Raw genomic sequence first — 21357 nt, 5'->3', positions numbered from 1 at the left:
CAAGCGATGATTGATTGGTATTAACGGGCCCAAAGTGTGCCAAGAAAACATTCCCCACACCATTCCACCACCTCCACCATACAGTGAGTGTACTGAGATTGTTACACTTGGCTACACTCAAAAAGTATATTTTAACTTACATTGGGCCTCTGTGCTGATGAGCCATGTGAGGATGAGGATGGACAGAGAACTCTTCATCTTCAGTTCACTAAACTTTCCTATGAGACCAGCAGACCCTGGTTAGGTAAGACCATGTTAAGTTACACTGCTTGGACAAGAGTCAACCACTGAAGCCACCTACATACTGTAGGTTCCTACACACACACCAACCAATCAGGTGATGTACAACTTGACAACTGTATCTCGGTAGAGTCACAAGCATTTATGGTTTCTCAAAAACAAGGCAGGAATGGAGTTCAGTACTTCACACTCGAGCCAGTAGCTGGCACTGTTGCACCACAAAGACCATCAAATGTGCACCTTTTTTTGTGGGATAAAATTAATTGATTAAAAATGAATAAAAGCATGATATACTGTAATTCAATAACTTTCCTTAGGTACATGTTGATTTGTGGAACATAAACAAGCAAGTAAATCAAGAGTAGCACTTTTTTATTGTCTCAAGTTTATATTCCATCCATGGTTTCAAAAAAGGCAATTCAACATCTTATGGCAAAGCTTTCTCCAAACACAGAGCGCTTAGTAGGTCAAGGCTGAGGGACTGAGTGCGTAGTCGCCTAATGAAAGAGGCCTCAAGACAACCTGATATATATTAACATGGTTTTGTATGATGACCTCGGCAGGCCGGCTCCAGATCTGGCTGTGCTTTAGCGAACTCCTCTGTCGCTGTCATTCCAAACATGAATGGAAGTACACCCATCACAGAGGAGGCTAAAACACACACAGTTCTGGAGCCAGGCTAGCTAGCTACAAGTGAGACATACAACATTTGCATAACCATGGCATCATGACTAAACAGCAGGACTTGATTGTGAATGAGGTTTATTTTACTAACAATCCCTGCTCAAACAATATAACTTGACACTTGAAATAGTCCTATGATTATCCCAAACAAATAGATTTTATAATACAAATCATCAGAGAACAATAGACGTGAATATGAATCAAAGCGAAGGAGGGACCGAAAGAAAGTGAGTTGATTTAATGTTTTAAGGACTTCAAATTTCATATTATGTGTGGTTAGTCACAGATACAAAAACATGTATAGACGTGTATCGGAAAGGACATGGTATGTTAAATCAATTATACATGGCTGCATGATTGGTCTTCCAACAAGACTTGTGCAAAGTGTATTGTAGCAAAGTCAAAATTAAAGGCTTCAATTTCTGGAAACACTGCGATAGTGCGCAGTGATGCTTCTGTAACCAAACATGACTGACATTCATATCAAGAAGGCACAAAACCTGACGGCTGAGTGAATAAAGAAACACGCAAACAAGCTTCCCCTACCAGAGACCCTTAGTCTTCCATTCATACAACTAGATTCATACTTCATAAGTTCCCAACTTTCAATTCGTAAAAAAGCCAAGAAAAGAAAGCCCCTGTTGTTACTGTAGCGACAGCTCTCCACTGGCATGCTTCATGTAGTGCATGTGTAACTCAGACTGGTGGTCAAACGCGACGTCACACTCAAAACACTCCCACTCCCCCCTGTGTCTCCTCTGCTTGGTCTCCACCATGCCAGCTGTCTGTGCCATCTCCTCTGGCTCTTCATCATCCTCCTCCTCCTCCTCTCCGCGGGGTTCCTCCACCCCTGATCCAGAGGAATCAGAGGAATCAGATTCGGACTCCTCCGATGAGTCTGAACTCGAAGATTTGGATGATTCAGAAGTAGATTCTTCAGAGCCGGACCCTGAAGAACTGGACGTCGATGACCCAGACTCTTTCGGTCCAGAAGTAACCTTCTCAGCCACGACCTCCTCTGACCCTGACTGATCCTCTTGACCCTCCAGCACTTCTACATGTCGTTTTATCACCTCCTTTGGATTCCCAGAACCAGTAAAAACCAGTCTCTTCATCTCCTCGACCCGCCTCCTCCCAGCCAGAGCGTGGTTCTTGCTTCCCAGTGGGGTCTTACTGGCGCCGAGGTAGACGCCTACGTGTTTCTTCCTGTGAGTGATCAGGTTCCCCATCTGGGAGAAGTCCTTCTTGCACAACGTACACTTGTAGGGCTTGGCACCCGTGTGGGTGTTGTAGTGGTACTTCAGCTCTGCAGGGACGCGGAAGCTCTTGTGGCAGATGTCGCACTTGTGCCTCCGCAGGTTGTGTCCCTGGAGGTGCTTGTCCAGGGAGACCTCGTCCTTGAAGCCCTTGGCGCAGGCTAGGCACCAGTAAGGCTTCTGCTTGTGAAGCTCCATGTGGATCATCCAGGTCTGCAGGGAGTTGAAGTTCTTGTTACACTGGTTGCAGTGCAGGGGCTCGGGGGACACGGGCGCAGGAATCCGGTGGACCTTCCTGTGGATGACCAGATGCCCGGCGCGGCTGAAGGCCTTGCCACAGCCGGGGTGGTCGCACTTGTGGTCCAGGGGTCTCCTCTTGACCACCAGGGCCTCCTGCTCATGCATCTTCTGATGGTTCCTGAAGGACTCAAGGTAGGAGTAGACCTTCCCGCAGACAGAGCAGGCGTAGACGCGCGTGGAGCTGCTGAACACAGGCTTCTCTTCCACCGACAACATTGCCACGCGTGGGCGCACCTTGATGATCTCAGAGGGCTTCACCTGCCAGGAGCAGTCGAAGAACTCGCCATCGTCTTGTCTTTCATCAACCCCGTCCACATCTACGTCACTGTTACCACTGCCCCCTTCCTCCTCCTCCTCCTCCTCGGGGGTAGTGGTGGTTGTTCTCCGCCTCTTCTCCGGTAGAGCTTGCTCTGTGGCGGTGTTGCTCGTCCCTTTGGGGCCGGCGTCGGCAGGCCTCTTGGCAGTCCGGCGCCGGTTCTCCTCATCCTCCTCCAGAACGTGCATCCGCAGGTGGGTCTTAAAGGCCTCCCAGCGGGTGAACTGCTGCCCACAGTCCTGGCAGCGCATACTGCACAGCTTCACTAGAGGCAGGGAGGGAGGGAGACGGGGAGAGGAGAGAGGGTGAGGAGAGCAGGGGAGGGAGGAAAGGGAGAGAGGAGGGGAAAAGAGAGAGAGGGAGAGAGAGAGAAGACAAGGCGCGTTAGTGAAATCATTGAGGAACAGCAGTTAAATGGCTCATATAACAAGGTCACCTTAGGCACCAGAAAACACAGACTTACAGAGCTGAGGAGGTTCTCTTCACTGATGGGACCAATACACTCTGCTAGAACCGCTGCCACCTCAAACCCCCACGACACATCTGCTACACATCTACTGCACATCTACTACACACCTAGTATACATTACAGTTACATCTACTGTACATCTCTGCTATTATCATACATAAATTGGTATCACACATTCACTAGTATGACGACTAGAGGTATTCACCAGTATGACTGCTAGAGGTATTCACCAGTATGACTTCTAGAGGTATTCACCAGTATGACTGCTAGAGGTATTCACCAGTATGACTTCTAGAGGTATTCACCAGTATGCTAGAGGTATTCACCAGTATGACTTCTTGAGGTATTCACCAGTATGCTAGAGGTATTCACCAGTATGACTGCTAGAGGTATTCACCAGTATGACTTCTAGAGGTATTCACCAGTATGACTGCTAGAGGTATTCACCAGTATGACTTCTAGAGGTATTCACCAGTATGCTAGAGGTATTCACCAGTGTGACTTCTTGAGGTATTCACCAGTATGCTAGAGGTATTCACCAGTATGCTAGAGGTATTCACCAGTATGACTTCTAGAGGTATTCACCAGTATGCTAGAGGTATTCACCAGTATGACTGCTAGAGGTATTCACCAGTATGACTGCTAGAGGTATTCACCAGTATGACTTCTAGAGGTATTCACCAGTATGCTAGAGGTATTCACCAGTATGACTGCTAGAGGTATTCACCAGTATGCTAGAGGTATTCACCAGTATGACTTCTAGGGGTATTCACCAGTATGACTTCTAGAGGTATTCACCAGTATGACTGCTAGAGGTATTCACCAGTATGCTAGAGGTATTCACCAGTATGACTTCTAGGGGTATTCACCAGTATGACTTCTAGAGGTATTCACCAGTATGACTTCTAGAGGTATTCACTAGTATGACTTCTAGAGGTATTCACCAGTATGACTGCTAGAGGTATTCACCAGTATGACCTCTAGAGGTATTCACCAGTATGACCTCTAGAGGTATTCACCAGTATGACCTCTAGAGGTATTCACCAGTATGACCTCTAGAGGTATTCCTCTAGGAGTTCACTATGAAGAGTGCTGCTTCTGTCACAGGAATTGAGACGAGAGGCTCCTTCAGTCTCTATCAAAGCGACTGTGTGAAACAATGGGAGAGTGTGGCTGTGAAGAACAGGTGGGCGACAGCACCGTCACTCCACCATCCACCACATCCTCCTCCGTCACTCAACACAACAAAACACAGACAGCTCATACTTTAGTTTCAACCATTTACTAAAACCTTCTTCATTCAGCCGTTAATAATATAGTTGTTTAAAGGTGGTTACATCTGGAGAAGAGTGGTCAACAATCTAGTTTAGCCTAGTCTGAAGTGTTAGGAAAAGACTAGACTGTGATAAAGGTCTCTTTAAAACAAACATTACAAAAAAAACAAACCAACTGAACAAACAACTACATAAACAAGTGCCAGTCTTTTAGGACGGCTGTCAAAGGATACCGTTTGCACAACACAGATAATAAAATAACATAAAATAAAAACAAACAGAATGGTGGATAGTTAGTACCAAGAACTAAAGCAGTTGAATCATGGAAACATTCAATTGTTCTAATCAATAAATGTTATATTAGTGGTTCTATTTATTAAATCAAATCAAACACAACCAAGTAGTGACTACTACTCCAAACACCTGTGACAACTTAAAGCCAGAATTTGATTAATTTCACTCTTACGAGGTCAAGTGCATGTTATTGACATTTCACCATTCCCCTCTTTGCATATATACTGCACATAAGCAAGAACACAACCAAAGATAACGCTTCTTCAAAGACACGCTGGATGAGAAAGTCTCTCTATATACAGAAACAGTAAAGCACCATTCTCTAAATCAAACAGCAGTTAGCATACTCAAAATGATCCTTCTCTGTAACGATGCGTTTCTAAGCGAGGGGGACACGTTTCTAAACATGGGAACTGATAAAGGGAGCTACTCTGCAGATATGTTTAGATATATGTACACGTCCAGTGTGGAAAAAAAGCCTGAGACAGAACAGGAGTGTCTTGTAGTGAGCTGAGTTAGTTAAGCACTTACAGTCAAACAACTTACATTAAGTTGTCCCCTATACCCATCTAATAATGCTGTAATTACATAGCTATAACATGGCTATGACATAGCTATGACATGGTATATTGAGTTAAACAAGCGGAATAAGGGACTAACATTACCGCAGTAACAAATCAATCCTGCACTATGTAACATCTAACCCTAACCCTTTAATATGCTTACTAGGGTTTTATATCACAGTTATTACACAGGTATAAGCCGGGCAACTTAATGTGCAGTGAGACCAATAGTTGTAATAACAGCATTGTACAGATAAGAGTAAGAGGAGTGAGTCTATGGGACTATTTGTCTTTGCAAAAAACCCTGGAGAGAAAAACGTCCATCTTTGAAATTGAGACGCTGAAGTAGAAAGAAGCTGCATAAGTGAAAAGCCTCCTTTCAACTTCTGATATTTCTTCACCAGGGGAGGCTAGTGGAGGTAGAAATCGGAGGACGGGCTGGTTATAATGCATGGAGTGATGCGTTTGAGCCCATCCTTCGATTTCTGCCTCCACCAGCCTCCCCTGCCCTTCCTATCTGGTCAGCTCCTCTCTAGTACGCTCCGCGCGCATGTTCAATATAGTGCTGATGCAGCTCCACCTCGCGACTGAAAGACATTCCACATTCAAGGCAGGTAAGGCCGGTGTCAGAGTCCCTGGTAGTCTGAGCGGCAAGGGCTTTGCCCTGGCCCTTATCATCGCCCATGCACTCCTGGTGGTGGTCGATGAGGTCTCTGATCTCAGAGAAAGTCCTGGGGCAGAGGGAGCAGCGGTACGAGTCGTCGCTGCTGTGCTGGTCCTCGTGCCTCTGCAGGGCGGCCGGGGAGAGGAAGGCTTTACCACAGTGCTGGCACTTGTGGCTGTTCTGTGAGCGCGGAGGGCCGTGGTGAGAGGAGGGGGGGGCGGTGGGTGGAAGGAGTCGTTTGTTGGACTTGGTGCCGTTGGGGTAACTGTGGCGAGGCGGGGTGAGTTTGGGGGGAGGAGACCCTGAGGTGAGGGAGGAGCTCAGCCGATAGCGGAGCTCCGTGGGGAGGCGCCTTCGGACCGCGTCGTGCCACACCAGGTGCTGCTGCAGCTGCGTTTCGGTCCAGTAACCGCGGCAACACAGGGCGCAGCAGTGAGGCCGCGTCCGGGCCAGGTCCTTGTGGCCCGCCAGCTGGTCCTCCGTGGGGAACGCCTTCCCACACTTGTCACATTTGAACAGGCATTTAGCTGCCTGCTGCTGCTCAGGGGAGCGGCCGGTTGGGGACGAGGAGGGGTCCTCCATCACCACGGCGGCTGCTGCTACTTTAGGGGGTTTGACCTCGGGCCGGGGTGCTGCTGCTTTAGGAGGTTTGACCTCGGGCCGGGGTGCTGCTGCTTTAAGGGGTTTGGGGGGTTTGACCTCAGGCTGGAGTCCTGCTGCTTTAGGAGGTTTGCCCTCGGGCTGGAGTGCTGCTGCTTTAGGGGGTTTGACTTTGGGCCGGAGTGCTGGACAGGTCTTCTTGTGGTTGTATAGCGCCCCGGCAGAGCTGTAGGTCTTCCCACAGTCCAGGCAAGGGATGGACTTCCGGAGCGGCAGGCCCTTCCTCCTCCTCCTCCGGCTGGCTCTACTCCTCCCCTTAGAGACAGCAGCGGGTTTGTTCTTTACGACAGCGTTGACGGTCTCCACTTTACTTTCCTTCTTCGCTCTGCGTTTAAGCGTGTTGTCGTCGTTGTTGTTGCCGCCGGTAACCGTGTTGTCTCCCTCAGTAACCGTGGCTATGGTTTCGGCCGAAGCAACTTTGCCCCTGGAGGCCGTCTTGGCCTTCCCCTTCACCCGAGAGTGGGCCTGCCACTTGTGAGCCCGCAGGCCCCGGATCTTCATGAAGCGCATGCTGCAGTGGGGACACGCGTGGACTTTAGATTTCATCTTTGCTTTCTTTGATGGGACAGCCTCATTGTTAGAGGACTCGGGGTCCTGTGTCTCGTGGACCTGGTCTTCCTGAAGGTCTGCAGGCTCTGTAGTGGCATCACTATGCTCAGTCTCATAGTGGGAAGCTAAGAGGGAGCCCTTGTTAAAGGCCTTGTTACATTCAGGACATGCAAACTCGGTGTGCGGGCTCTTACTGCTGCCTTCCACGCTGGTGTCGTTGTCCTGGGGCTCGGCCTCTGCTCTGGTCTGGCAGGGAGGGTAGTAGAGCTGGTGCCGGCGGAGAACACACAGGTAAAAGAAGCCCTTCCCACACCTGTTGCAGTGGAATGGGCCGTCGTCGACGGGCCTGAGGGAGGAGCTGGTCCTGTCGTCCTTCGCTAGTGACCCGGCGAACTTCTTATCTGTGTGCCAGCGTCGGTGAGTTCCAAGGGCTGCGTTGCTGACAAAACCCCGCCCACATTCCGGACAGAAGAACAGACCTTTAGTTGTTGGGGTCTCCCGCTTGGGTTCCTTCTCTTGTTTGGGTTCCTTGAGGACTGGGGGAGCTTGTGGTGGTTTTAGTTTCCCTTTTGACCTATGACCCTGGAGGTGTATTCTCTTGTGGAAGTTCAGCGCCCCGACGACAGCAAAACTCCTCTCACACTCTTTGCATTTGTATTTCAAATCCACCATTTTCTCCGCTGTTTGAGAATCCATTTCATTATTTATCTCTTTTTTAGTCATTTTCTTTTCTACTTTCTCAGAGTCTCCCTTCTTTACATCCAACTCTTCATCATCAACCCCTGATTTGCCACACAGTTTTTTGTGATACTGCAATGCGAGTAAATTGTTAAACACAGAAGGACATGTGGGGCATTTCAGTTTCCTCGCCTTGGCAGATCTAACAGAGTCTGACGAGGAGACGGGCTGGGCGGTTTCCTCATCACGGCTCTGACCGTCAGGCTTCTTCTTGCTACACAGTTTCTGATGCGACTGCAACGAGGCCTTGTTGTTGAAGTGTGAGAGGCAAGCAGGACACTGCAGCTCCTTGTGTTCCTGGGCAGACCTGGGCGACGAGGGGCTGTAGTCCGTCTCGTAGCCGTGGCTCTTCATGTGGAACTTGAGGGCCTTGTCACGGGAGAACAGCTTCCCACAGTCGGGGCAGCTGTAGGAGTTCTTCTGGACCTGCTCCACCTGGTGCTGGAAAGACTTGATGGGTGGCGGGAGGAGGTGGGCGCTGTGGACAAACTGGTGCCTGAGGAGGCTGGAGAGGATGCGGAAGGACTTCCCGCAGAGCTCACATGTGTGATTCCCGTCCTCGTGAGACCTCATGTGAGATTTCATGATGCCTTTGTGGCGGAACTTCCTCCCACACACGGGACAGGCGATCTGAGCTCTGGCACGTCGCCGACCGGTCACGGGAACAGGAAGTGACGCCGACTTCGACAACATCGTCCCTCTCCTCTGCCTCAGGTCCGCACACTGGGCCTGGTTCTGCTGGTGAAGAGAATATGCTCCTTGGGACCAGAACCCCTTCCCACACACATCACAATGATACACCTTCGGGCCCAACAGAGTTTTCTTTGGGTTAAACGCCTCTTTTTTAGTGTCCATTTCATTGTCCACTTCTACCTCGGGGTCTTTAACGGCCTCTCTGGGTTTGTTTCCAGCGGGGCAGGTTTTCTTGTGGGAGTGCAGGCCGCTGCGGTGGGAGTAGGACACCTCACAGTCGGGGCATTGGTGGGGTTTGGGTTTGGGGTGGTGCTGCTGGTGAGAGTGTAGCGCTGACACGCGGGAGAAACACTTCCCGCATTGGTCACATTTGAAGCTGTTCTTCTGCAGCCTGTCCAGCTGGTACAGTATGTTCTTGTAGGGCCGCCTGTCAACGTGTTTCCTTGTGTGGTTGTAGTGGGCAGACTGGCTCTTGGTTTCCAGGCCACAGATGTGGCACGTGAACACAGGGGGAGGCAGCCCGTTGTTCCATCGTTTGTTCTTGTCGACTTTGTGCCACATCCTGTGAGTACGTAGCGAGGCGGCGCTGGTGAACCAGCGATAACAGTCAGGGCAGTTAAACCTCTGGGGAGGCGGGGCTTTCTCCTCCGCACTCTCCTCCGCCCAGCGCTTGCTCCTGTGCCACATTTTGTGAGAGCCCAAAGACGTAGCGCTGGTGAACCAGCGGTCACACTCGGGGCAGTTAAATCTCGGAAGCTGTGTTTCCTCCATCTCCATCCTCTCCATTTCCAGAGCTCCTTGTTCATCCAATGGCTCAAAGTCAATTTGTACAATTTTAAGATCAATCTCTGGTTTAGAACGAAGTAAACTGGGAGACAGCTCGTTAATGTCTTCTTTCCCTTCCTGGTCCGACTCACACACCAGTTCCAGGTCAGGGTTCAAGTCGGGGTCAACTTCCTCCTCCTCGTCCCTCACAGACCCCTCTGACCCACTCACACTGATCACCTCCACGTTGAAATCCCTCACATCACCCTCCTCCTCTTCATCAGTGTCATTATTACCCCAGGCCTCTCCTCCTCTCTCAGCCACAGGGGAGTGAATAGCATCAGGGTCTTCATACACCATGGATCCAATAGCGAAGCTCTCACTCTCCACCCTCTCATACACCAAGAGCTTCTGTTGAGGTAGCGCCAGCGGTGAAGTTGGCTTGCGGGGGGCTTCCTTCTCCTTCTCCCTCTCCGTCTCCGTCCCTCGGACATCCCCCGCGTGGGAGAGCTGGTGGGACTGGAGGGCCGAGGCCCTGGAGAAGCGAAGGCCACAGTCCATACATTCGAAGGCCTTCTTCTGTAGCTGGCAGACCTGGTGGAGGAAGGACTTGGCCGGGACCTCCTCGGCGCTGTGGGCCAGGCGCTGGTGTTTGTAGTAGAACGTCAGAGTCATGAACACCTTCCCACACTCCTCACACGGGAACTTCTCCCCTCCGCCGAGCGCCTGGCGTCTGGTGTGCCAGCGTTGATGGTTAACAAGGGCAGGGTAGCTACCATAGGTCTTCTCACACACACTGCAGCTAAACCTCTCTGGCTTTTTCTTTGGTTTTCCAGAACATTTCTCATTGTGGCTGAATCTTTGGTGGGCCTTGATGCCGGCCTGGGTGCGACTGGCTTTCCCACACGTACACACAAACAGCTTCTGCTGTGCACTGTCTGTCTGTTCCGTTGCTCTGTCTCCCTCCTCACCTCTCCCGACCAGAGGTTCCTCTGAGGGTGGAGGCGGAGACCCCTCTGCAGCGGAGGGCTTCTCTGTGGCCCTGTTCCGGGACTTGACTATGAGGTTGACCTCGTGGCAGCGGCGGTGGGCGTCCAGGGCCGAGGCACGGGAGTAACAGCGGCCGCACGTGTCACACCGGAACGACTTCTTCTTCAGGTCTGCCAGCTGGTGGAACACAGACTTGGAGGGCTCCTGGTGCGAACGGCGGTGGTTGAGGAGGTGGCCCAGGATGGAGTAGGACTTCGGACAGTCTTGACATTCGTAGAGTTGGTGCTTGGTCCCCCGGGGGCTCTGCTGCTCTGAGGGGGGAACAGAGTTCTGCTGCTCTGAGGGGGGAACAGAGTTCTGCTGCTCTGAGGGGGGAACAGACTTCTGCTGCTCTGAAGGGGGAACAGACTTCTGCTGCCCTGAAGGGGGAACGGCAACGACAGGCTCCTTCTGCTGGAGGGATTCCTTCTGGTGTCTCCTCTGGAGGCTGTTGAAGCCTCTGGAGTCTGCGAACGTCTGTCTACACAGCGTCTGCCGGCCGTCTCCCTCCGAGACCAGCATGGCGTCCAGCTGCTCGTCAGAGTCCAGGCAGACTATGGGCCCGTCGTGGGCATGGGGATAAGCGCGGCAGTGCTCCAGGTACGCGGCCTCCTCCCCAAAGGCTTCTCCACAATCCAGACAGCGGAAAAGCCCTTCCCCTAGAAATAGAAAGGGGAAAATGGAGGTCAGGGCCACTCTCCTGTTGCCAAAGAAAAGAAGAGAAAAGAAAACAAACATAACGTAACATAAAGGCAAAAAAGTTAAATGTTGTTTTCTTTTACTAAACGCAGGAAGAGACGAGGACACGCATTAATTTACCATGGAAGCAAATCTTTTATTTCAATTACAATATCGTCAAGACAACGCAGCAATGGACAATATCCTTGACTTCTTTAAATGTTTGTTAGGAATGCATTATGCTTGCTAGTAACCTTAAATTGCATATCCATACAATGATGACTCAATGCAAGTAATATCCTGTTTGGTCACATATTGCCCAAATACCTAACATGTAATAACACCTTTATTACAATGCTATCCTACCAACATGTTAGGCTACATAGTGCATCAGTGGTTTGGGTTATTTGAGTACCATGCAATTCCTACATATCTAGGTAACAACATGTTCATAAGTGTTATTACTAATTAAAGCGTTCTTAGAGAGGGATGGGGAAGCTGTCAGTATGTCATGTAGGTATGTTCTATTGCACTCCGTTGAAATTCAAACTCAATTCAAACTAACCCAAACATGTACAGCCAAGATCAAAATCATCTCTAAAACAGCATGCCATTTCACAAGATATCCTGTATTCAGGCTTTCATTATACCCTGTAGAAGGCACCAGAATCAGACAGACAGCTCCATCTGTGACTATGATTATGTTAATATTTACTAGGATTACACACACAACATCCAAATGTAAATATAAATATAATCATTGTCACATATGCGGCTCACAAAATCGGTGACAAACGGACAAACATACGGACAAGCAAACGGTCCTGAGTCCTGCGAAGTCAGCGCTGTTGGGGTGAATCTGCTGTCTATCTGTGGGTCTGACTAATTGCTGGAACGAATAAGTTAAATGGACCGTTCGATATTCCATTTCCAAATACAACGTCTTGACAGTTGTGCAAATGTAGTATTTATGAATTTCCTCACTGATCAGAAGCTCCCAGTTGAAAAGAAAAACAATGACGGAACTAACAGTGTTAACTAATAACGCAACGTTCCAATCCATTCCAGCAATTAAACGGACACTAGCTAGCTATCCAAACCAGGTAATTCAGGGCATTGTAGCATTACATTATCCGTGTGTGAAGGGGAGATGAGGCGAGCTTACCATCGGTACTGTCAGCCGCGGCGCCGCTCGCTGTTTCGGTGTTCTTCTTGGAGACACCGGACTCATCTTTGATCCGTTCCTCCTCTTTGACGATCACGGCAGCGACATCCTCCATCGCTACACCTCTGGCGTGGCGGTGCCTCGGCTAGGCCACTGCAACCTGGATGTTCGTCTTCAGTTATTTCTTTACGTAGATTCAGCTACTTTAATGTTAGCAAGGACGGCAGTGTAACATGTTAAGGTCCCGTCTGGTTGTGCTCAGACAGTAGTCATCTCGTGAATTGCGTGGAAAAACGCCTCCTTTCGCGGAGTAAACATCCAGCTAGCAGGAGGACGCTAGCTAGCCAGCTAGCTCAGAACACTGAGGTCTCGCGTGCTCTGGCTGATGACGCTGAGTTCCAAATCACGCTTGCGAGAAAGTCGCGAGAACACGCAGCGAATCATAACAGCCCATTTCAACGTGTTTTAGTGCGATATGAAAACATGATAATAATATTAATGACCATACTGAACCAACTACATTGTACACATGGCCTCCAGACATTCATCCAGCTTACTCGCTGTATTACTTTGTTGTTGTGTTGTCTGCAGCTGTTTGAATTGGAGCCTCGTAGACATTTTTCAACACAGTAGTTAGAAACCAAAACATTTTACGTTTACGTTTATGGCATTTAGCAGATGCCTTTATCCAAACTTACAACACATACATTTGTTTAAGTAAGTGAATCATCTATCCATCAGTCATCATAAGATAAAGTAATCAATGCTCAGACCAGGGGATATTGGCAGTCACAATGCTAGAAGAAGGAATTATTATTATTATTATTATTTAACTATTTACAGGAGAGAAACTTGTACAGGGGGGTAGTGGGGGGGTAATGAAGAGGTCTTTATGAGGTACAGTTAAGATGTAGCCTGAAGAGATGGGTCTTCAATCTACGGCAGAAGATAGGTAGTGACTGCAGTCCTGACAGCAGTGGGAAGCTCTGACTATGAATGTCTCTAGCTATTCATGTCTTCAGTTGTCAATGATTGTTTGAATGTGCAGTGAGTGTATTCAAAATTCCACAGCAAACCAAAACGCATTTGGGTATCTTTCCCTTCATAATCAAGGTTTCACTGTTAGTGTTGCACCAAGCTCTCTGCCTATAACAATCACACTTAACTGAATTATGTTTTATTGAATACAATGTGTACACAGAGGAATTTGTATCTATTTCCAATTAGTTTTATTATTTACATATCTTTTTCACTACAGTCAATGAACAGAGGTAGTAAAAAAAGTCAGGTGTTACATTGTGTTGGTACTGGTTCATCATCCATCAAGCTGTGTTTCTGAGCGGTCAGCTGAGTGGGATAGAGACCAAAGCTAACCATAGCAAACAGTCTGGCTAAAAGGCATTGTGCTCCCAATAACTAACTTCATCAATTTGGCACCATAATGAGGTCTGTTCCCAGACCGGGATGTGCTTTAGCCAGCTACCATGACAACTACACCTGTCAGTCACGCCAGGGGATGGTTGGCATGACAACAGTAGTCACAGGAGTCGGTTGAAGCACAAACTAATCTAGTCCAGGCAACAAAAACAAAAGAAACGTGGGCTTCTAAACCCAAACTAAGAGCTACATTTGGACTTTCTATTGTCTCCGGATCTGAAGCGAAAAAAGAAAAAATAGACTCATTATTCACAGAGAAGTGTTGCTATGGAGAACAGAGAGGACATGCAGACTGTATTCAGACGAGGAAGGCTCCTATATACACGTGGGGCAACGGTGGATAAAATCCACTTGTTTACACTAGAAAACAGTCTAATACAGAGTCATCTACAGAGGGAGGCACGCCATAGTAGAAATGATGTCCATTCATAATGCTGTGGTGGTACAGAACAGCTACAGAAACTGAATTTCACTGCATATGTACGAGTACAACATTATGAATGAGACGGCATCTATACGAGTACAACAAGGAATAAGAATGTAAACAAACTTAAAACCATTACAGTCATAATCTCTACATCAGGGGAAGCTGGTGGAGGCAGAAATCGGAGGTCGGGCTGATTGTAATGCATGGAATGGAATGAAGAATGTTATCAAACACACTTGTTTGATCTCATTCCATTTCATGCTTTACAATGAGCTTGTCCTCCAATTTCTACCTCCACCAGCCTCCCCTGGTCTCTACATAGAACATTGTAGCGGAAGGCAACCCAGTGAACACAGGTTACAGTTAACCTCATGATGGAACAGTACAGAACAGTTGATCCACCAGCTGTCAAACAATGAGGTATGTGCTTGGTCAAAGAGCCATTATAGTTTTAGTACCTTTGATAACAACTTTGTATTTACATAAAGAGGGTAATCGACATGTCCAAAAATGTATTGTAATAGTTAGACAATAAAATGTGAATGAAATGACTTGGAAAAATAGACTAGCGCACTTGGTAGTTCTTTTTGCCCGTGTCAGAAATCTCCCTGTGCGTGTTTCAAGTAGTGCCTCTGTAGTTCCAGTTCCCCTGGCAGAGTCCTGCCACAGATCATGCACTGCAGCAGGCGGTCGTGGGCGAAGGGACGTTTGTGGGGCTCAGTCCTGGGGGCGAGCTGAGGTAGAGACAGGCTCTGGGCCATGTGGGGGGGCCGGTCACTCATCACTGCCTGTGGTGTGAAAAACAGGTTTGGGTGGGGGGGTCTGGGGAGGGAGTGAAGAGGGAGGGGGCCGGGCAGAGTGAGAGGAGGGAGAGGAGCGAGCGGAGGAGAGAGGAAAGGAGAGGTCTGGTTGATGATTATCTGAGCGCCCGCTACCATTGGTTGCTGCTGCTGCAGCTCCTGTCCGTTCCCTGGTTTGATTGGTCCAGCCAGCAGGGTCTGAGGGCCCACCGGCGAGGCCTGGAACCCCCACACAGTGGTCCCCACGCCGTGGGTGAAGCGGTGGGGGTCGTACTGGATGGAGATGGGGACCTTCTGGGTGGAGGTAGGTACGTTCACCCAGCCGGAGGACAGCTGCTGCTTCTGCTGCTCCAGCTCCTGGCTGAGGCCTGCCTTGTCTTGGGGGCTCAGAGTCTTGGGGATCCCTGGTGGGGGTTTGAAGTCCCAGGGACTCCCCGTCATAGCGTGAGACGGAGGGGCGGAGCTAGTCATGACTGTGCTCTGGCCCAGCTGAGCAGAGGAGGCGGCTAACCCCGGGGACCACTGACCCTGCTGCGCCGCTCGCTCCGATTGGCTGACGGCCGGTGACATCACCATGGGGGCCCACATTCTGGCGTCGTCTTTTTTAGGGGGCGTGGCTGTCGCCGACTCCGCCTTCTGGGTGGTCGGCCATCTTGGCATCTGCATCTCCTGGGCCAGTTTGTTGGGGGAGCTCTGGGAGGCGGGCACCACCGGGGACGCCCGCATGCCCCCCCACAGGGTGGCCCCGTCCATGTAGGTGGGGGAGACGGGGAAGTCCATGGGGGCCGAGCTGGGGGGGCCAGGGGGGGTGGAGGTGGGGTTGGTCCCCCAGGGGCTCAGGGGCTTGGTCTGCCTCTGCGGTTCTGTGTCACTCACAGCTGCAGGGCTGGGGTGAAGGTTTTGGGTCACAGCACCGCCGTCTCTCAGAGGAGGGGTTGACATGACGAGAGTCTGAGTGGGAGTGGGGCCGGGCTGGGAGGAGGAGAGGCCCTCAGCCCAGCCTGGGCTCCTCTGCTGGGGCTGGGGTTGTGGTGGGGCTGGGCGGGGCGGGGCGTCTGAGAGCCAGGGCAGCTTCTGCTGGACCAGCTGCCTATCCGGCTGCCACTGCTGCTGGGCCTGGGGTACGAGCTGGAGCTGGGCCTGGAGCTGGGTCTGGGCCTGGGTCTGGGGCGGGCCACCTGAAAGGAAGGAATGAAAGAATGACTGTATGACTGAATGGATGAATGCATGATTGAGTGAGTGAATAGATGAAATCATTATTGCTCTTGTAGGAAATTTGGTTTGCATGATCCTGAGCACAACAATCAAGACACAGACAACAGACATGTTCGAGAAGAGAAGAATACACACACTTGGGTCGGAGTGGTGCAGACTGAATGAAAACAGACACACACTTTTGCTCCAATGCAAACAAGTTGATTCAGCCACCAGCTTGCTGCCAACACGTTGGCTGTCTGCATTTTTTTTTTGCCTTAAATAAACAAGCAGCTCTTTCTTTAACAGACAGACATTAACAATGCCAGGATAAATCACAGATCTCTGGAATCAAACTTTGAATCAAGGCATAATATTAACTATGACAATGGCTACATGGTTTGCAGTGGAGGTCGAGGAAGGAATGAGGAATGGTGTGGAATGGTGTTTGACACCATTCCATCCCATGCATTACAATGAGCCCACCCTCTGATTTCTACCTCTACCAGCCTCCCCTGAAGGCTTATAGCTTCTGTTCTGACACGTCATTACCTCACAACATACAAGCCTGGTCATTCTCAGATCTCTGGAATCAAATTGTGAACCAAGTCATTTCGATGAAGATATTCATTTCGAAATGACATGAACTATTATCCTTGCACTCAGATGGACTCAATTGTTGAGTGACTTGTTAGACATTTTTGCATTTGAGCACATTTTAAGAGTGTCATAGCATAGGGTCTGAATATTTATGTACATATACATGTAGGTATTTCTGTATTTCAATTTGAATACATTTGCAAAAATGTCTAAAAACGTGTTTTTGCTTTGTCATTGTGGGGTATTGTGTGTGGATTGATGGCATATCAATTTTAAATTGAGTCTATAACACAATAACATTTGGAAAAAGTGGGTATAAATACTTTCCGAATGCACTGTACCACCCTCTCTTGGTTTCCTTGTGCCATATATTTTTCAATTGAGCTGTGATGTGATGAAACTTGCTTTTGCCTGCGTTTGCCTGCATAGATTTTAAGCTAAAAATGAATCTTTTCCTGTTAGTTCTTTCCAGATCAATAGGTTACCTGGTTGTTGCTGCCACTGCATGGGCTGCTGGACCATCTGAGGCTGCAGCTGCTGCTGGATCTGCTGCGTCTGGAGCTGCAGCTGGACCAGAGGAGTCTGGAGCTGGGCCTGCAGCTGCTGCTGCTGGGTCGGTACCGGCTGCTGGACCAGGGGCGGGGGCTGCCTCAGGGAAGGCTGGTGCTGTTGGACCGGCTGGGCTTGCCTCTCTCTCTCCTGGGCCTGCTGTTGTAGAGCTGGGACAGGCCTCAGCTGACCTCCCTCCGTCTGCCACTGGACCGGTGGACGTTGGGGTGGAGGTTGGGGTTGTTGTTGCCCCCCCTCGGAGCCCCACTGCTCCTGGTGCCGGTGGCCCGGGTGGTCCCTCTGGGAGGAGAACATGGGGACACCCTGGGGGTGAGGGTGGGGGTGGGACGCCCTCCTCTGCCACTCTGGAGCTCTAGACATGGGGACCTGGTAGGAGGGTGGTGGAGGGTGGTGTTGTTGTTGTTGTTGTTGTTGCTGTTGTTGTTGTTGTTGTTGGGTCATGACCATGCCTGCCCCCCCTGCGCCCACTCCCACCCACCTGGGCCAGCCGGCCGCCAGCCTGCTGCCCCTCCTGCCTCGGCTGCCCCGGCCTCGGAGCCTCATCCCCACGGGGAGCGAGTAGGTGACGCCGGGGCCCTGGCGCTTGCGAGTGTGGATCTTCTGGTGCACCAGCAGGCTGCTCAGCCAGGGGAACGACTTGCCACACTCCTGGCAGCGGTGGGGCCTCTCGCCCGTGTGCGTGTTCAGGTGGTCCCGTAGCAGGTACGCCAGGCCGAAGCTCTTGTCACAGAGGTTGCACTTGTGCGGCTTGTCGCCGTTGTGGGTCAGCATGTGACGCTGCAGCTGCTCCTCGCCCACGTAGCCTTTGCGGCACTTGGTGCAGCGGAAGGGCTTCTGCTCGTGCAGCTTCAGGTGGGTCTTCATGTTCTGCATGAAGGCAAAGTCCTTCCCGCAGTCGGGGCACTTGTAGGGCTTCTGCCCCGTGTGGATGATGAGGTGCTGCTGGAGGTAGCTGCTGAAGCGGAAGGCCTTGCCACAGACCTTGCACTGGTACGGCCGGTCCCTGGAGTGGATCCGCATGTGGAGCTCCAGGACCGAGCGGTGACGGAACGTCTTCCCACACTCAGGGCACCTCAGCGGCTTGCTGCTCATCTCCTCCCCAGCTCTCCATCTCCCCGGCTCCAGCCCCCTCCCCTCCAGCCCCCTCCCCTCCAGGCCCCTCCCCACCCTCCCCGCCCGCTCCACCCCACCCGGGGCAGGTCCGTGGCTGGCCAGGTGGATCTGCCGGTTCCCCGGGTGGGTGAAGGTGGCGGGGCAGTGGGGGCAGGGGTAGGTGGGGCTGTTGTCCCAGGTCTTGTCCGCTCCGTTCTCCCTCTCCAGCCGCTCGTGCTCCATCTCGTGGATGAACATGTGGGCCCTCAGGTCAGCGGGCGTGGCGCACGCCTGGGGGCAGAGGGGGCAGTTAAAGACACGCTGGGGCGGCTCCACACCCTGCTGCACATGTGTGTTCTCCTTCCCCGGATCGCTGCCCTTGACATGGCTGGAGGCATGGGCGTGGAGGCTGGCCAGGTCGGGGAAGGTGAGGGGGCAGACGGGGCAGGGATGGGGGTGGCGTCGGTGGAGGCGACTGTGGGCCTTCATGTTCTGGGCAAAGGCGAAGGTCTTGCCGCAGTCCGGGCAGCAGAAGGGCTTCTGGCCCGTGTGGAGGTACTGGTGGTGCTGCAGGAGGCTGCTGTACTTGAAGGTCTTCCCACAGATGGTGCACTGGTGGGGGCCTCCGCGGGAGTCTTGCTTGTGCTTCCTGCGGTGGTCCTCCATGACCGAGTAGTGTTTGAAGGCAAGGCCGCACTCTGGGCACTCGTAGGGCTTCAGGGCGGCGTGCGAGCGCTGGTGGGACTGAAACGCCACGCCATCTGAACAGGTGTGACCGCACTCCTGGCAGAAGAAGGTGCAGTCCAGGGAGTGGCTGTGCATGTGCTTGGTGATGGACACGCGGTGCTGGAACTCCTTGCGGCAGAGCGGGCAGCGGTAGGGCTTCTCCACCGGGACGTTGCATTTGTGGGCTCTCAGCTTGCCCAGGGCGGGGAACGTCTTGGGGCAGTTCTCACACTGGTAGTGGTAGGAATTCCGATCCCTGTCCTTCTCGTCCCGATCCCTGTCCTTCTCGTCCCGGTCCCTGTCCCTCTCGTCCCTGTCCCGGGCCTTCCTCTCCCCCGTGGCGCGCTGCTCCTCTTCCTCGCGGTGCTCGCCGCGGTGCTTGATGAGGCTGCTGCGGTGCTGGAATGTCAGGCCGCATTCCTTGCAGGTGAGCGAGGCGCGCTCGTCCTCGTGGGCGTGGAAGTGGCGGTGGAGGTTGAACGTCTCCCGCCGGTTGAACCTCTTCCCACACTCTTTGCACACCAGCCGGCTTAGCTTTGGCTTCACTGTTTTCTCCTCTCCTCCTTCTCCTCCTCCCTCTTCGTCGTCCTCTCCTCCTTCTGCCACATCCTTCGTCACACTCTTCGTCGACCCGTCAGAATGTGATGTTTTCTCTTTCCCGACGTCCTCTGCGTCTGAGATCTCTTCAACAGTTCTGTCCGTCTGCATCACCGGCTCCTGCGTCTCAGGGGGTTTCAACACGTCACCCGCATGCACTGTGAAAACAAAACAATACGTTGTGATTAATACAGACGAGCCAGTATCCATTAATAGGGCCTACAAATATATGGTAACTATATCAAATTGGATCGCTGATCACTAAAAATATATATATATATATAGAAAGTGAGATATTGAAGTTGTATGACATTATAGATAAAAGTGTAGTATTCTGAGTCACCTGTGTGATTGATTTCCTATTGGGTACACTGTTGACCAATAACAGAGCTAGTCAGCTATAGTAGTTAGTGTAATTACAGTAAGCCTGTTCAAATGTCAGGAGCTGTCAGAGGAGCTTTACAATCAGACATTTCATGCCATTGTTGCATTCAAACTGTATTGGGTTATTTTAATAACTGCCAATCATCCAGATAAGCTAGCAAGATGGCTATGATATGATATGTAGTGGTAGAGAGAAAGGACAGATACAGTAGCGAGCTATCGTCACATACCATCGTCTTCCCCATTCGCTTTCCGTCCCGCCGTGTGCTCTCCGACGTCATCCTCCGCTTCGGACCAGTCGAAGACCCGCTGGTTATTGCAGGAAACATCGGTGCTGTGGGCCTGTTCATCCGTAGGTGTTAAATCGCCCACCGCATTCGACATCACTGTATTACCACCATCATCATCATCGTCAGTCTGGGGCTTGCTAGCTTCATCCTGGCTGGGCAACCCATCACCACCGAAACATTCCGGTTTCTCGCCCGCGTCCTGACCGGCAGCAGCATTAACCGACTGTTCCGGTATTAACTCGGGTTCGCTTTTCTCTATCAGTCCCCCCGGGTGTTCCGGGTCATCGACAGGGATGTCCTGGCTTGTCGGGGGCTCCGGTGAACCGACGGCGGCCATGTTTACCGTTTACCGCTATCTTCCTCAACATGAAAGCAGCAGGCGAACCGAGGGTGGACGGTGTGACGTCAGGAGCGGCGGTGGGCTGGCGGAGCAGGAAGGTCCCGGCCCCGGGCCCGGGTCTGACGCCTGGGATGCGGCCGGTTGATTTGTGATGTAAATAAAGTAGTTTATTTATTTGTGTTGTGTTGGTGGGCAATGATGCATGTTTGGAGCGCTCACGTTAGTCTAATAAAGTTTCCCACTCAGATCAGTCTAAACATTTCCTATGTGCAACTGGAGCGAAGTAACACAGTGTCACCACTCTTACACACTAGATGACCAATTACTTTACAAGGAAAGACGTTGAACTACACTAAAGCTGCCCTTGAGAGAAATATAGTTTTTCAAATCAAAACTACTTTGAAATAGTAGTTCACTACATGGAAACTACTTCAACCAACGCCTGATAATCAGTTAGTGAAAGACGACCAGTCCATGTGACAGAAACACTCACTGGGAGAGGAAAGAAATTGTGAGTGGAGCAAAGTGGGGAGACCGTAGGCAGTGAAGGAAGAAATAGTAGG

The 21357-nt window shown here is 51.0% G+C and overlaps 3 protein-coding genes across 3 annotated transcripts; all 3 read right to left on the bottom strand.

Moving 5' to 3' along the window:
* Positions 1–595: 595 nt before the first annotated feature.
* On the bottom strand, positions 596–3322 carry LOC310810326 (uncharacterized protein). Its single transcript, XM_083678032.1, has 2 exons — positions 3260–3322; positions 596–3061 (listed from the first exon to the last, which is right to left on the bottom strand). Exon 2 carries the CDS (start codon positions 3045–3047, stop codon positions 1569–1571), a length of 1479 nt encoding a protein of 492 aa, XP_083534158.1. The 5' UTR covers positions 3048–3061; positions 3260–3322; the 3' UTR covers positions 596–1568.
* A 1228-nt stretch (positions 3323–4550) lies between these two features.
* Positions 4551–12658, bottom strand: LOC310810708 (uncharacterized protein). The gene is made up of 2 exons (XM_083678556.1): positions 12338–12658; positions 4551–11153 (listed from the first exon to the last, which is right to left on the bottom strand). The coding sequence occupies exons 1-2, from the start codon at positions 12450–12452 to the stop codon at positions 5929–5931; spliced, it is 5340 nt and encodes a 1779-aa protein (XP_083534682.1). The 5' UTR covers positions 12453–12658; the 3' UTR covers positions 4551–5928.
* Positions 12659–14491: 1833 nt separating this feature from the next.
* Positions 14492–20791, bottom strand: LOC310810707 (uncharacterized protein; the record flags this gene model as incomplete). The annotated part of the gene is made up of 5 exons (XM_083678555.1): positions 14492–16179; positions 17281–17717; positions 17844–18471; positions 18556–19938; positions 20395–20791. The coding sequence occupies 5 exons, from the start codon at positions 20789–20791 to the stop codon at positions 14798–14800; spliced, it is 4227 nt and encodes a 1408-aa protein (XP_083534681.1). The 3' UTR covers positions 14492–14797.
* Positions 20792–21357: the final 566 nt, after the last annotated feature.

This window comes from Argentina silus (assembly GCF_951799395.1).
Source record: "Argentina silus genome assembly, chromosome: 10".
Classification (NCBI taxonomy): domain Eukaryota; kingdom Metazoa; phylum Chordata; class Actinopteri; order Argentiniformes; family Argentinidae; genus Argentina; species Argentina silus.
This window is presented reverse-complemented; position numbering and strand designations above follow the sequence as displayed.

What these genes read in the sequence shown, in the direction of transcription:
- LOC310810326 (XM_083678032.1), bottom strand. Translation starts at nt 3,047, where the DNA reads ATGCGCTGCCAGGACTGTGGGCAGCAGTTCACCCGCTGGGAGGCCTTT.
- LOC310810708 (XM_083678556.1), bottom strand. Translation starts at nt 12,452, where the DNA reads ATGGAGGATGTCGCTGCCGTGATCGTCAAAGAGGAGGAACGGATCAAA. An exon ending in CGCGGCTGACAGTACCGATG is followed by an intron (nt 11,154 to 12,337) that starts GTAAGCTCGCCT and finishes TTCTATTTCTAG; the next exon opens with GGGAAGGGCTTTTCCGCTGT.